Source organism: Leucoraja erinacea, chromosome 18, assembly GCF_028641065.1.
Source record: "Leucoraja erinacea ecotype New England chromosome 18, Leri_hhj_1, whole genome shotgun sequence".
Taxonomy (NCBI): Eukaryota; Metazoa; Chordata; class Chondrichthyes; order Rajiformes; family Rajidae; genus Leucoraja; species Leucoraja erinaceus.
The window spans coordinates 33,711,846-33,727,097 of NC_073394.1; the positions used below are offsets into that span (position 1 = coordinate 33,711,846).

Sequence of the window (15,252 nt, forward strand, 5' to 3'; positions counted from 1 at the left end):
TTGCAACACCTGCCCCAACCTAACGTTCTGACTGCAATAGATATAAAGGTCTACTTCTTCTGAAAATCTTGTCCTTCAAATGCATCAGTTGATGTAGAAGCAAGCAACTATAGATGCTGCTTTACAAACAAAGACACTAAGTGCTGGAGTAACTCAGTAGGCCAGGTAGCATCTCTGGACCCATCTTCAGACTGATTGTGGGGTTGGGAGTTTGAGGGAAAGAAAGCTGGCAGAGATGCGAAGCAGGACAAAGCATAGCAGGTTATAGGTGCTGACATACGAGGAGGGGTTCTGATAGGCAGATGGTTGGAACAAAAGTCAGAAAGTAAAACAAAAATTGTAAGAAAAACATATTGAGAATGCTATTTTGAAGTCCGAGGAAGGAATGTGGGTTGAGGGGGAGTAAAGAAATTGCTGGGATTCCACGTAGGGCATTGGGGTTGCGGTGAAAGGGAGGGGGGGGGTGGTGGTGGTGGTCTTGGGGGGGGGGGGGGGGGGGGGTTGTTGTTAGAGGTTTACCAAACATTTGAGAATTCCATGTTCATACCATTGGCTACCCAGGCATAATATGAGATGCTGTTCCTCCAGTTTCTGTGCGGCCTCACTTTGGCAATGGAGGAGGCCCAGGACAAAAACATCCGTATAGGAATGGGAAGGGGAGTTAAGATGGTTAGCAATTGAAAGATCCAGCAGGTCTTGATGGACTGTGCACAAGTGTTCAGTGAAATGATCAGTCAGTCTAGGCTTGGTCACTGATGTACAGGAGATCACATCGGGAACACATTCCACTGTAGATGCGGTTAGAAGAGGTGCACGTGAACCTCTTTCTCACCTGGAAGGACTGCTGGGGTTCTTGGATGGAGTGAGGGAGGAGGTATAGTGATAGGTGTTACATCTCCTTATAGGGTGAAAATACCTGAGGAGGGGGTGGTTTGTGCAGGAAGGGACGAGTAAACGAAGGGATTGAGGAGGGAGCGGCCTCTGCACAAATGCGAGAAGGGGTGGAGATGGGAAGATGTGATTGGTGGTAGGACTGCATTGGAGTTGTCGGAAATGTCCGAGGATGATGTGTTGATACGGAATGAACGGTGAGGATCAGGGGAACTTAATCCTTGTTCCATCTGGGAGGAGGAGGAGCGAGAGCAAAACTATGGGCCGCAGAGGAAATGTGGGTAAGGGATTTATCTGTGACAGCAAAGAGAAAACCATGTTTAATAAAGAAAGAGGACATCTCGAATGGAAAGCGTCATCTTAGATGCAGCAAAGACAGAGGAATTTGGAGGAGAGAATAGCGTTTTTGCAAGAGGCAGGGTTGGAGGAAGTGTAGTCCAGATAACTGGGAGGCGATAAGTTTGTTGTAAACATCAGTGTCCAATCGTGTAGTCAGCGATGGATAGGAGCAAAAGATAATTGATGATGTAAGTTTAAAATGAAAAGAAAATTATTTTTGCAGCAATCAAGCATAATCTGATGAGAGAGAAACAATGATGACATTTCAGGTCCATAGCCTTTCATTAGTACAATACCAGTAAAATGAGGCATGAACATTGACTTCTCCAATTTCGTTTAGCCCTTGCTGTCTCCTCCCCATCTCAGCTCTCTCTCAGCCCTCTGGCTCCTCCTCTTCCTTTCACCTTTCTTCTCTCCGGCCCTCCCACCCTACATCAGTCTGAAAAAGGGTTTTGGCCCGAAATGTTGCCTATTTCCTTCGCTCCATAGATGCTGCCGCACCCGCTGAGTTTCTCCAGCCGTTCCCTCCCCGTAGCCCCCACGGGAGACGTGGTCCTCCAACTCAAGTGGCTCAGGAATCAGCAGTGCGGCTGTTTTTAAATGGCGTCTTTGAGGCGAGATGCGGGCACCAGCAGCCATCATGGTCGCAGGCCAGCAGGAGGCGACAAAATGGGGGGGGGGGGGGGGGGGGAAAGAAGGATTTTATTAAAAATGTGTACATAAACACGACGAAATTTAATGAGGAGTGGATACTTGTAATGAAAAGTGAAATCTCTATTGAAATGGAAAAAATCAGGGCGTTTGTGGGTCGGGTGTTGGCGTAGCAACGAATCAAAGGCTGGCAGCCACAAGTCAGAAACACACACAGACACACAGAGTTTTAATATTATAGATATATACTAGACCAAGTGGACCCGTTGGGCTCCGTTCCCTCAGCGCAATAATCCACCACTCACCCATTCCCCCAACGTAACCAGTTCCCTAAATGCAATATTCCACCACTCATCCATAGCCCCCATGGGAGGCCTGGTCCCCCAACGCAACCCATTCCCCAACTTAAGATTCCATCACTCACCCATTGGGTCCTTGCCATACGGGAGTCCTGATCGCACCGTAACCCGTTCCCCAACATAAGATTCCACCACTCACCCGTTCCATCAACACAACCCGTTCCCCTAATGCAATATTCCACCACTCACCCATAGCCCCCAACTGTGCAGGTCGGATCATTTTTAATGTCATATTCGACCACTCACCCATAGCCCCCATGGGAGGCTTGGTTCCCCCAAAGCAACCCATTTCCAATGTAAGATCCCACCACTCACCCGTTCCCCCAATGCAACATTCCACCACTCACCCATGCCCCCAGCAGGTAATATTAAACTTTAAAAAAATGCAATTTTACAAAGGTTCTGGTATAGCAACATTGTAGCTGGTGATGTCATTGTGATGTCATAGCTGGGAACTGTCTAACTGCCAGTGCAGATTTGAAGAAATCCTTCTCAAAGTGGGGTTTTGTAAACTTTTAAATGTTACTTTAAAACTTTTAAATCTCGCCCACTATGTCTCTCTCCTTACAACAATGTAAGAAAACTATCAAAGCTTCTTGATTGGCAGCTGAGATCCCATTGTGATGTCATTATGGGCTGGCAGAATGTTCTCGGCAGCATAGGTAAATGAGATCCCATTATGATTGGAGGACTGAGAGATGCCATTGTGATATAATCACTGAAAGTTGGCAGAAAAGTCTCACTCTCAAAGTCAGTCATTATTCTCAAAGTTAGCTTTTTTTAAACCTTTAAATATCAATTACTTGCGAAATCTAACATAAAATCTGAAGGAAACTTGATTAGATCATCGATGGGGAGAAAATGAGCAAATTAGCGCCACCGTGTACCATTTTAGCGAAAATACCATCACACAGACACACACACATAAAAGAAACAAGACAAGACTTTTAATCGTATACTAGACCAAGTGGGACCCGTTGGCCCCCAACTCAATAACCCATCACTCACCTGTTCCACCAACGCAATCAGTTTCTAACACTCATCCGTTCCCCTAATGTAACCCGTTCCCCCAACGTAATAATCTACCACTCACCCACAGCCCCCACGAGAGGCCTGGTCCCCCAACGCAACCCATTCCCCAATGTAAAATTCCACCACTCACCCGTTGGGTCCCTGTCACACGGGAGGCATGGTCCCCCAATGCAACCCATTCCACAATGTAAGAATCCACTACTTACCCATTCCCAATATTCCAGCACTCACCCATAGCCCCCAACTGCACAGGTCATTTTAAACTTAAAAAAAAAATGTAATTGCATTAAGATTTAATGTGATGTAGGGGCCACCGACAAGACCATCTTTTGTTTTCCAAATCTAATCATTAAACTTTGTTGTGCTAAGTTAGGCTGGCAGATTCTTTCCCTGAAGGACATTTGCTATGAAGGACTCGGTGTTCTGGGATAGAAACATTGTAGCCAGTAGGGCATTGTGACTTCATAACTGCCTAACTGCCAGTGCAGATTTGAAGAAATCCAACTTTTAAATGTCACTTTAAAACTCTTAAATCTACCTCACTACGTCCCTCTCCTTACAGCAGAGATCAGCAGCAGAGATCCCATTGTAACTGAGATCCCATTGTTATTTTTGGTTTTCGGAATCTTCACGGCAGCTTGTATAAATTAGATCCCATTGTGATTGACAACTGTGATATGGCATTGTGACATCATCACTGGAAGCTGCTGGAAGAGTCTCCGTCAAAGGCAGTTATTTTTTTCAGTTGGCTTTTTTAAAACTTTAAATATCAATAACTTGTGAAATATAACATAAAATCTGAAGGAAAGTTGATCAGATCGACAACAGGAAAACATAAAAAAAAGTAAGGTTCTGCAAAAATGTCAGCACTACCGCGTACTATTTTCGCGAAGATACAACACGTACACATACACACACACACATACAAGACAAGACTTTTATTAGTATACCAGACCAAGTGGGATCCGTTGGCCCGCATCCACAACGCAATAATCCGTCATTCACCCGTTCCCTCAACGCAATCCGTTTCCACCACTCACCCGTTCCCCCAATGTAACCCGTTCCCTCAATGCAATATTGCACCACTCACCCAGAGTTCCCACGGGAGATCTGGTCCCCCAACGTAACCCGTTCCCCAACGTAAGATTCCACCACTCACCCATAGCCCCCAACTGTGCTGGGTTAGGCTGACAGATTCTTCCCCTTTGTTATCCAAATGTAATCATTAAACTTTGCTCTGCAAGGTTAGGCCAGCAGATTATTTCCCTGAAGGACATTTGCTGGTCTGTGATAAAAAAAAAAACATTGTAGCCGGTAGGGCGTTGTGATGACATAACTGCATATCTGCCAGTGCAGATTTGAAGACATTCAACTTTTGAATGTCACTTTAAAACGTTTAAATCTCCCCCACTATGTCCCTCTCCTTACAACAGAGATCAGCAGTAGAGAGCAGCAGAGATCTCTAACCTCTCTCCCATTTGCCTAACATTACAAATAGGTGCAATAAAAGTCACTACCCGATCAATTTTATTGCCCTCAGCTTAGTTTAACATCCCCAATGTTTGCTTTAACATCTAAATACCATGATACATCTATTTATTGCCTCTCCTAGCATAAGATGGCATCTTTTTCCAACATGCTTCTCAAATATGTGAGTTAGAAACTACTCATATTTTTTCGGAATTTCCTACATCACCATGTCACTTAATATTCACTGGATGAATCTAGTTTATGGGCTGCTCTTGCTGCCAGATGCTGATGGATAATCCTTGCTTTTTTGCTCTTCTACTATCTGGAGAGTCATGTTTCTTATAACAAGGAGATTTCTATTCACAGGGCTTTTTTTTACTTTGGAGACCCAGACTGGACAATGTTGAACAGAGCAGTACCATACTATGAAATGTTAAACATTTTCATGGACTTCTAAGCTTTCTGAGACTTTTATGATTTGGGCAAGTCAATTTTCCATTTACGCAAGAGGTTCAGTATCTGAAGGGTCTACTCTACAAATGTTGATTACATTTCAGTCCACAATCCTGATCTCTGGTCACCCTGTGGTCCAGTCATCATATCTCCTGGGCCTGACAAATATGGACCTTCACTGATCGAGGCAGAATGCCATTTAGGTATTTATCCTTTCTCACCGCCTGTTCCGCTTTATAGGCTACATTTGCCCCAGGTGTCCATGGAAAGGGAGTGTGTCATAGTCGTGGCCTGTGTCCAGTAAAAGTAATGTGCATCCTGAATGAAGATAATATATATATATATATATATAATATTATATATATATTATATGTGTGTATATATACATACATACACACATATATATATCTGTATATTTATATATATATATATTGTATATATATATATATATATATATATATTTATATTTGTGTGTGTGTGTGTATATATATATATATATATATATATTTTGTGTGTGTGTGTATATATCATGTTGTATAAATATATATATATATATTTTGTTTTGTTTCATTCTAGTTATTTGGGGAAAAAATATTACTGGAGGCTGCTGATTTCCATCAGCTTGTATATCAAATGGCTCTGCAAAGTAATGCTTTTAAACAATTAATATATACTGTTATAAGTATTTCACATTTCTGACGTATCCTCTCAGATTTTTTTACGTATTCCAATTTGCATATTCAGATTAGATTAGATCCTTTATTTGTCATTCAGACCTTTTGGTCTGAACAAAATGTCGTTGCCTGCAGCCATACATATAATAATAAACAACAAAACACACAATAAACACAAATTAACATCCACCACAGTGAGTTCACCAGGCACCTCCTCACTGTGATGGAGGCAAAAGTCTTAAAGTTACTGTCTCTTCCCTCCTCATTTTCCCTCTGCGCTGAGGCGATATGTTGTTACCCCACCGGGCGATGGTAGTCAGTCCTGCGGCTCAACCGAGCTCTGCAAACGGGCCAGTTCAAGCTCCGCGGCCCGGGTTGATCAAAGCTGCCACCCAGTCCAGCGGAGGCAGCTGTTGCCGTGGGAGCTCCGGAAAACAGGCACCAGCCTGTGATCTGCGAGCTCCCGACGATGTCGTCCACTAGCCCGAGCCCCGGATTCAGGTCGCCGCCGCCAGAACGTCGCCTCAGCCACCGGTGCACCGTCTCAGCCCCGAGTTGGGCCACCCTCACCGGAGCACCGTCTCAGCCCCGAGTTGGGCCACCCTCACCGGAGCACCGTCTCAGCCACGTGCCGGGCCGTCCTCACCGGAGCGCCGTCTCAGCCCTGAGTCGGCCGCTGCCACTGGAACGCCGCCGCAGCTTGATGACGGCCAGCCTCGCGTTGGTGAGTCCTGGCTGTCTCTGCTTCCAGAGCCTCCTGGTCGGTCGCAGTTGGAGGCCGCCAGCTTTGCCATTAGGCCTCAACGCAGACGGAGGCAGAGAAGGGGTGATTTCCGACAGAAAGAGTCGCATTCCCCCGAAGGGAGAGTCAGAAAACCATGTTTCAGGCCCCCCCCACACATAACACAGCCTAATAACTAAAAATTGACTAAAACAAGACAATTCATACCTTGTTGCAGTACAATTCCATGAGGCCCCACACTCCAGTACCTTGGCTAACTTGCTATGTTTTAAATCTTTAGGCTATAATATTGTTGGGAGAGGAACGTCACATTTCCACCTGAATTCCATTCCCAAAACCTCTCTCATCAAATGCCCATCTCCCTTGCAGAACCTGCCTGATTGCACTTACAACAGTGCTATAAGCTTGTGACTTGGTATCGCCGATGCATTCAATGGGCTGGTTATTGAGCACTTGAGGGAGAACAGAAGTGTTGGGATTTGTCAAAGACTATCAGGATGAGGCACATGGAAAATAAATAATAACATGGACTAACACGAAGGGCACCGTGTGATAGGAAAGATGTTGTCAAGCTGGAAAGGGTACAGAGAAGATTTATGTTGCCAGGACTGGAGGATCTGAGCTATGGGCAGAGATTGAGTAGGCTTTTCATCTGTGCATTAATTGCCTTATTATTGTGTTTTGTATTGAATTCTGTCTTTACTTTGTGTACTAGTCATGTCTCTACTATTTATTTCATTCCCCTTACATGTTTTTCCTCTATCTGCTAAGTTTTTGTAAGGTGTCCTTGAGACTCTTGAAAGGTGCCCATAAATAAAATGTATTATTATTATTATTAGGACTCTATTCTTTGGAGTGCAGGAGGATGAAGGGTGATCTTAGGTGTATACTATAAGATCATGAGAGGAATATATTGGGTAGATGCACAGAGTCTCTTGTCAGAAATGTGAAATATTTATATTAGTAAATATTAGTGGGTGAATTGAAGACCATAGGGAGGTTTAAGGTGAAGGGGAAAAGATTTAATAGGAATCTAAGGGGTACCTTTTGCACACAAAGGGTGGTGGATGTATGGAACAAGCTGACAGAGGTGGTAGATCAAGCAGGGACTATCTCAACATTTAAGAAGCAGTTAGATAGGTACATGGATAGGACAGGTTTGGAGGGATATGGACCAAATGCTGGCAGGTGGGACTAGAGTAGCTACGACAAGTTGGCCGGTGGGCAAATTGGGCCAAAGAGCCTGTCTCCGCACTATATCACTCTATGACTTGGGCTAAAGGCCTGTTTCAAAGTTATACATTCTTGGTGAGAGCTCTTCTGACTGGTGAGACTGAGTATATCAATGAACCAAATGATAAAAGTGGATCCCCAATGGAGTCTGAACCCTATAGAACAAATCAGTAATGTTTTCTTGATGTATTGAAATGCAATCTTACTTCGAAGTTTGTTACTGGCAGCTCTGTAAAGATATTCTAACTAAGTGTACTGCAACGGATATCACACAGAAGAAAATGAATGTGCATCCGACACCTTTGTGAATTAGCTATTCCTCCAGGAATGCGGAGCTAAAGTTAGTTTAAGAATGACAATCTCAGACAAATTATTCACCCCAAACAATTATGCAGTTTGATGAAGTTTGGACATTTTTAAACTTTTGAAGCAAGCAATGTCCCTGTTTATTATTTTGTTTTGGATGTCAAGTGACCTGTTTTTTCCTAAAAATGTTAATGTACAATAGGGTAACTTTTCTATTCGGTTCTGTGTGATGCTAGAAATCTATATACAGTATACACAATGATACCAGAAAATAGGAGCAGAGGTCAACAGGTTATTCAAACCTACCTCATCATTTGTGATCTGTGCTAGCCTCAATTCCTCATCTATGCCATTTCTCGATACCTGTCTTTTCCCAAGGGTTAGCCTAATGAATCTAGTCTGAGAAGAACCCTTTTATGTTTGAAAAATTGTCTCGACCTGAAACGTCACCCATTCCTTCACTTCAGAGATGCTGCCTGTCCCGCTTAGTTATTCCAGCATTTTGTGTCTACTGTCCATTTATTCTAATACTGTTTTCAACTAATTCTGACAGAATTCCTCCAATACAATGAGGTTTTTAATTTATGGCACCGCCTCTAATGTGGCAATCTAAATACACTAGAGGTACGATCCCGTCTAGTAACGCTCCCTGTTATATCATCAAAGAATTTGAGTAAATTTGTCTAACATGGTTTACCTTTCATAAAATGGCAATCCATGTATGTACTCAGACAAATGATTCACCCCAAACAATTGTACAGATTGATGAAGTTTGCCACGTTAAATACGTTTAATTCTTTTCATCTTTCCTAAATGTTTAGCTATTTCCTCTTTAGTTATGAGACTGCATTTATTATATTAATTAACCGTTACTCCATAAAGCGACTGACCAAAATGATAAATTTGTAAAATAGCAGCCAGATCTAACCGGTAACCAGAAAGAGCTAAACCTGTTTTTTAATAGATATGATGGTGAGGCCTCTGCCCACCCTCCCCCCTGCTCCCTGCCAGACTCTCCCCCTCAATCCCCCTGGTCCTCTTCCTCTACCCTTTCTTTGTCGTACCTGACCATCAAGGCTGAGCAGGTGAGTAAAGAGCTAAGCAGACTCCGCCCAGGCAAAGCATGGGTCCCGATGATGTCAGCCTTAGGGTACTCAAGGTGTGTGCTAGCCAGTTGTGCAGAGTACTTCAGCATATCTTCAACCTGAGCCTAGGGAGGGTTCCTGTGACTGATTCCTGTAGCAAAGAGAACGCGTCCCAGCTACAGTCCAATGGCGCTGACTTCACACATCATGAAGTCCCAGGAGAGACTGGTGCTCACTCATCTGCGACTGTTGATTAAACCCTACCTGGACCCCCTGCAGTTCACTTACCAAACAAAGATGTGGGTTGAGGATGCTCTCATCCACCTGCTTCATCGTACCTATGCTCACCTGGATAAGCTGGGAAGCACTGTAAGAGTCATGTTTTTGGACTTCTCCAGTGCTTTTAACACCATCCGGCGTGCACTGCTAGGGAGTAAACTGACGAAGATACAGATGGATGCTCATTTGGTGTCCTGGATCACCAACTACCTGATGGGACGATCACAGTATGTCACGCTACAGGATTGTGTCTCGGACATGGTAGTAGTGAACAACACAAGGGCCCCACAGGGAACAGTCGTCTCCTTTCCTGTTCACATTTACACCTCGGACTTCAGATACAACTCAGATTCCTGTCACCTTCAAAAGTTTTCAGATGGCTCTGTAAGTGTGGGCTGCATCTGTGAGGGGAGGAGAGGGAAACTGAATACAGAGTTGTAGTCAATGACTGAATGGTGTGGGCTGAATCACCTGCAGTTCAACACCGACAAGATTAAGGAGTTAGTGGTGGACTTTAGGAAGAGAGGAAGACCTATGTCCCCCGTCCCCATCAAAGGTGTGGACGTGCAGTTTACCAAGGAATACAAGTACCTTGGAGTGTACTTGGACAGTAAACAGGACTAGTCCAAGATCACTGAGGCCTTGTAGAAGAAGGGAGAGAGCCGTCTGTACAATATGAGGAGACTGCTCTTTCAACATCTGCAGTAAGATGTTACAGATGTTCTACCAATTGGTGATGGCCAGTGCCATCTTCGCTGTCGAGTGCTGGGGTAGCAGGCCGAAGGCTGCGGATGCCAATAGGATCGACAAACTCACCAGGAAGGCTGGTCCGTCATGGGGGCGGAGATAGATTAACTGGAGATGGTCTTGGAGGGGAGGATGCTCCTCAAACTGCGGAGCATCTTGGCCAATACATCTCACCCCCCTCCATGACATACTGGTCAACCTGAGGAGCACCTTCAGCAACAGACTGGTTCCACCAAGATGCAGCACAAAAGGCCACAGGAGGTCCTTTCTCCCTGTGGCTATCAAACTGTACAATGCCTCCCCCTTCTATCGTGAGGTAAGAGTGACTCCCCCCCCCCTCCCCTCTCCCCTCCAATCCGCACATCCCCAATCCTGGGCTTTCCACTCGTCATATGTATCTTGTGTTTTATGATTGTTGGTAGACCAATCTCCCTCTTGGGATCAATAAAGTTCTATCGTATCGTATAAATTGTACATTATGAAATATCTGTTTAACTACATTTGCGATAATCTGTTGATTGGTTTTGTTCTTTAAATGTAGATAATTCAGAAAGAAGAACAATTAAAAGATCTCTGCATGAGATTGCCACTTTCACGTGCGTAAAGTTTTACGAGCCTCGTAGACATAAACGTGCCTTTGTTTCAGTTACCGCAGGAGCTGGGTAAGTTGAAAGATTCAGCTCCATAAAGATCTTGTTAGTGGACTATCATCTTAGTTAGTGGACTATTATGTGGAATTTGAGATGGTTTATACAGTGGCTTGCAAAAGTATTCATACCCCTTGAACTTTTCCACATTTTGTCACATTACAACCACAAACGTAAATGTATTTTATTGGGATTTATGTGATAGACCAACACAAAGTGGTGCATAATTGTGAAGTGGAAGGCAAATGATACATGGTTTTCAATTTTTTTTACAAATAAAAAACTGAAAAGTGTGGCGTGCAAAAGTATTCAGTCCCCTTTACTCTGATACCCCTAAATAAAATCCAGTGCAATCAATTGCCTTCAGAAGTCACCTAATTAGTAAATAGAGTCCACTTGTGTGTAATCTAATCTCAGTATAAATACAGCTGTTCTGTGAAGGCCTCAGAGGTTTGTTAGAGAACATTAGTGAACAAACAGCATCATGAAGCCCAAGGAACACACAAGGCAGGTCAGGGATAAAGTTGTGGAGAAGTTTAAAGCAGAGTTAGGTTATAAAACAATATCCCAAGCTTTGAACATCTCACGGAGCACTGTTCAATCCATCATCCGAAAATGGAAAGAGTATGGCACATCTGCAAACCTACCAAGACATGGCCGTCCACCTAAACTGACAGGCCGGGCAAGGAGAGCATTGATCAGAGAAGCAGCCAAGAGGCCCATGGTAACTCTGGAGGAGCTGCAGGGATCCACAGCTCAGGTGGGAGAATCTGTCCACAGGACAACGATTAGTGGGCGGCGCGACTCTCGTCACCAGCAGCGGCCTCTGCAGTCCGTCTGTTTTTTAAATTATTTTCTGTTTCGTTCAAATGTAATTTTTAATTATTTTTTGTCGGGGTATGTGTGTGGGGGGCGGGGGGTGGGGGAAAACTCTAAATTCTTTCCCCTGCACGGGAGACCCGACCTTTTCTTTGTCGGGTCTCCGTTGTCGTTGGGGTTGCTACGTGGAGCGGCCTCAAGCAGGAACGACCTGGGGCTCCAGTCGCGGAGCTGCGGACGACTCACCTTCACGGAGCTGGCCGAGTCCAGAGCGGGTGGAGCTGTGGTGGAGCGATGCTGTGGCCCGACCCCCGGAGATTCGGAAGCTCCTACCTCAGGTCTGTGGACAGAAATACCGGGAGTCCACGGGTCCCTGGTTGGAGACCGCTTTTCGGGGCTTCCGCAACGGCGACTGCTCCCGCCCGAGTTGCGGGGTTGAAGATTACCTGGAGCGGGGCCTTACATCCCTGCCCCGCGCGGCTTGGAATTGCCGCGGGACTTTGTGAGCGCCCGCCGGGGCTCCAACACCAAGAGCCCGCCGGGGCTCCAACACCAAGACCCGATGCTTGGCTTTGCATCACCCGGCATGGCTTTAATGGCTGCGGGACATTTAACATCGCCCGCTGGGGGCTTTGACTCTGTCTTTGACTCTGATATGGGGGGGGAGAGGGGAGGGCAGGGGAGAGATATGTTTTTTTTGCCTTCCTTCACAGCGAGGAGAAGATGCGCTGTGAAGGGTGTTTGTGTAAATTGTGTCTTGGGTCTTTTTCGTTTTGTATGTATGACTGCAGAAACGACATTTCGTTTGGACCTTAACGGGATCCAAACGACAAATGAATTGTATTGTATTGTAGTCGTGCACTCCACAAATCGGGTCTTTATGGAAGAGTGGCAAGAAGAAAGCTATTGTTGAAAAAAAGCCATATGAAGTCCCGTTTGCAGTTTGCCACAAGCCATGTGGGGGACACAGCAAACATGTGGAGGAAGGTGCTCTGGTCAGATGAGACCAAATTTGAAGTTTTTGGCCTAAATGCAAAACGCTATGTGTGGCGGAAAACTAACACTGCACATCACCCTAAACACACCATCCCCACTGTGAAACATGGTGGCGGCAGCATCATGCTGTGGGGATGCTTTTCTTCAGCAGGAACAGGGAATCTGGTCATAGTTGATGGGAACATGGATGAAGCCAAATACAGGGCAATCTTGGAAGAAAACCTGTTAGAGTCTGCAAAAGACTTGAGACTGGGGCGGAGGTTCACCTTCCAGCAGGACAACGGCCCTAATTATACTGCCAGAGCTACAATGGAATGGTTTAGATCAAAGCATATTCATGTGTTAGAATGGCCCAGTCAAAGGCCAGACCTAAATCCAATTGAGAATCTCTGGCAAGACCTGAAAATTGCTGCTCACAGATGCTCTCCATCCAATCTGACTGAACTTGAGCTATTTTGCAAAGAAGAATGGGCAAACATTTCAGTCTCTAGATGTGCAAAGCTGGTAGAGACATACCCCAAAAGACTTGCAGCTGTAATTGCAGCGAAAGGTGGTTCTACAAAGTATTGACTCAGGGGGGCTGAATACTTTTGCACGCCACACTTTTCAGTTTTTTATTTGTAAAAAAATTTGAAAACCATGTATAATTTTCCTTCCACTTCACAATTATGCACCACTTTGTGTTGGTCTATCACATAAAATCCCAATAAAATCCATTTACATTTGTGGTTGTAACGTGACAAAATGTGGAAAAGTTCAAGGGGTATGAAAACTTTTGCAAGCCACTGTGTGTCATGGATCGTGCCCTTAAACTTGGTTCAGATCATTCTTGGGGAAATAAAACAAAATAATCAATTTATTTGCTAATGCTCAATGACCAATGCCCCCATTCAGCAAGGAACAGGCAGATCAAATAACAGGTGATCTGGACAGATGCATGAAAAATGTAATTTTATTTGGACACATAAGTATGGAAATTAGGAAAGGAAAGTAAATGTTGAGAGCCTCCCTCATTTTTAAGGCAAGATAGATAGATTCTTGATTAGTACAGGTGTCAGAGGTTATGGGGAGGAGAATGGAGTTAGGAGGGAGAGATAGACCAGCCACGATTGAATGGCGGAGTAGACTTGATGGGCCGAATGGCCCGATTCTGTTATCCCTAATGAACTTATGACAACCTGAATTAAATTACGTTAGACTGCAGATTGTGGTTTCATGATCTGCATGTACCATCTTTGAGATCAAGACCCACTACTGTCATATATATCTTTAAGGGAAGTTAATCAGCATTTGGTCTTTTACACAATGGCAATTTTGATGCCATTTGTTTAGGAAAGAATGGCAGGCATTCAAGGAATTACAGAAAATAGTAAGATTGAACGAGAACTTACGATGAGGGACTACGTGAAGAACCCCGTACAGCCGCACGTGTGTCAATCTTCAAAGCAGCGGTGTGAAATCACAGATAATAGTGACTGAAGTATAATAGTAAGATGAAAGAAGACTAGAACTACCAGATGACCTTTATGAGGGTTGGGAGCGGAGGGCACGTTGTCCCTCATCACAACTCCTCATAAAATAAAGATCAAACTTCAAACTGGTAAGTTCTCGTTTAATCTTACTATTTTACTTCGGAGTCACGTCAGTGACTACGTGAAGATTTCAAAGCTCTATGATTTCATGCAGTGCGAAACAAGTCTACACAACCACAACTGCCCCATTGACAAATGAGGGAAAACATTCATAATGCATACAGTCATGACATAGATTTAAACATGCTGATGCTGTTAAATAAAGTAATAACACTAGTCACATCTCTCATCCGGATGGAACCTATATCAGAACGTAAAATAAAGTTGATAAATACCCCTGGTCTGACAACAGGTTATTATAAAATGTTTGAAAATGTGTTCATTTGACCACGCTACAACCGTTAGGATGTGGTCCAGCGGAACGTAATTAATCCTTGCTGCTGCTGTTATAGCAGCCCTGGTGAAGCGAGATCCAGATCAGTATCTACTCCTGCATAACTCAACTCCGTTTTAACACCTGGCAAGATCTGAACAGATACGTTCTTATAACGTTTTTTGTAACTAACAATCATAGCTAGCTCAGAGTCTCGAAGGCTCTTGGTGACCTTGATGTATTGTTGTATATGTGTGCCCTCACATAACGAAAGGTTCCTGGGTATGCCTTGACCTATTTTGAGACCTGACCCCGTACCGCTCTGCTTAAATAAATTATAACATAAAATACTATACATATATTTGCAGATGTAATCATCCTCTCCTGTCACAATTATGTAGCGAGTGACCTGTTGCGCTAAACCAGCGCCAGGAGGATAACTACCTAATGAGATCCGGCCAAAGCTAAGAATGCAGCTGGAACTCCCTGGTGAAATAGTGTTAATACAATGTCAACCTCTCATACTGCATTGTACTTGTCCTGGGAAAACTTGTGTTAAAGATATCCTTTACTAATTCGATATCCGGGGTGAACCCAACAAAGTGGATCTCGTTTGCTGCAGTA

General features: G+C 44.2%; 1 protein-coding gene across 1 annotated transcript in view; it reads left to right on the forward strand.

Moving 5' to 3' along the window:
* LOC129705892 (astacin-like metalloendopeptidase) overlaps positions 1–15,252 on the forward strand; it is a 99,990-nt gene that overhangs the window by 24,009 nt on the left and 60,729 nt on the right. The window contains exon 7 of the mRNA XM_055649786.1: positions 10,803–10,923. Within this exon, the coding sequence (XP_055505761.1) occupies positions 10,803–10,923 (121 nt within the window). The remainder of the gene's footprint in view (positions 1–10,802; positions 10,924–15,252) is intronic.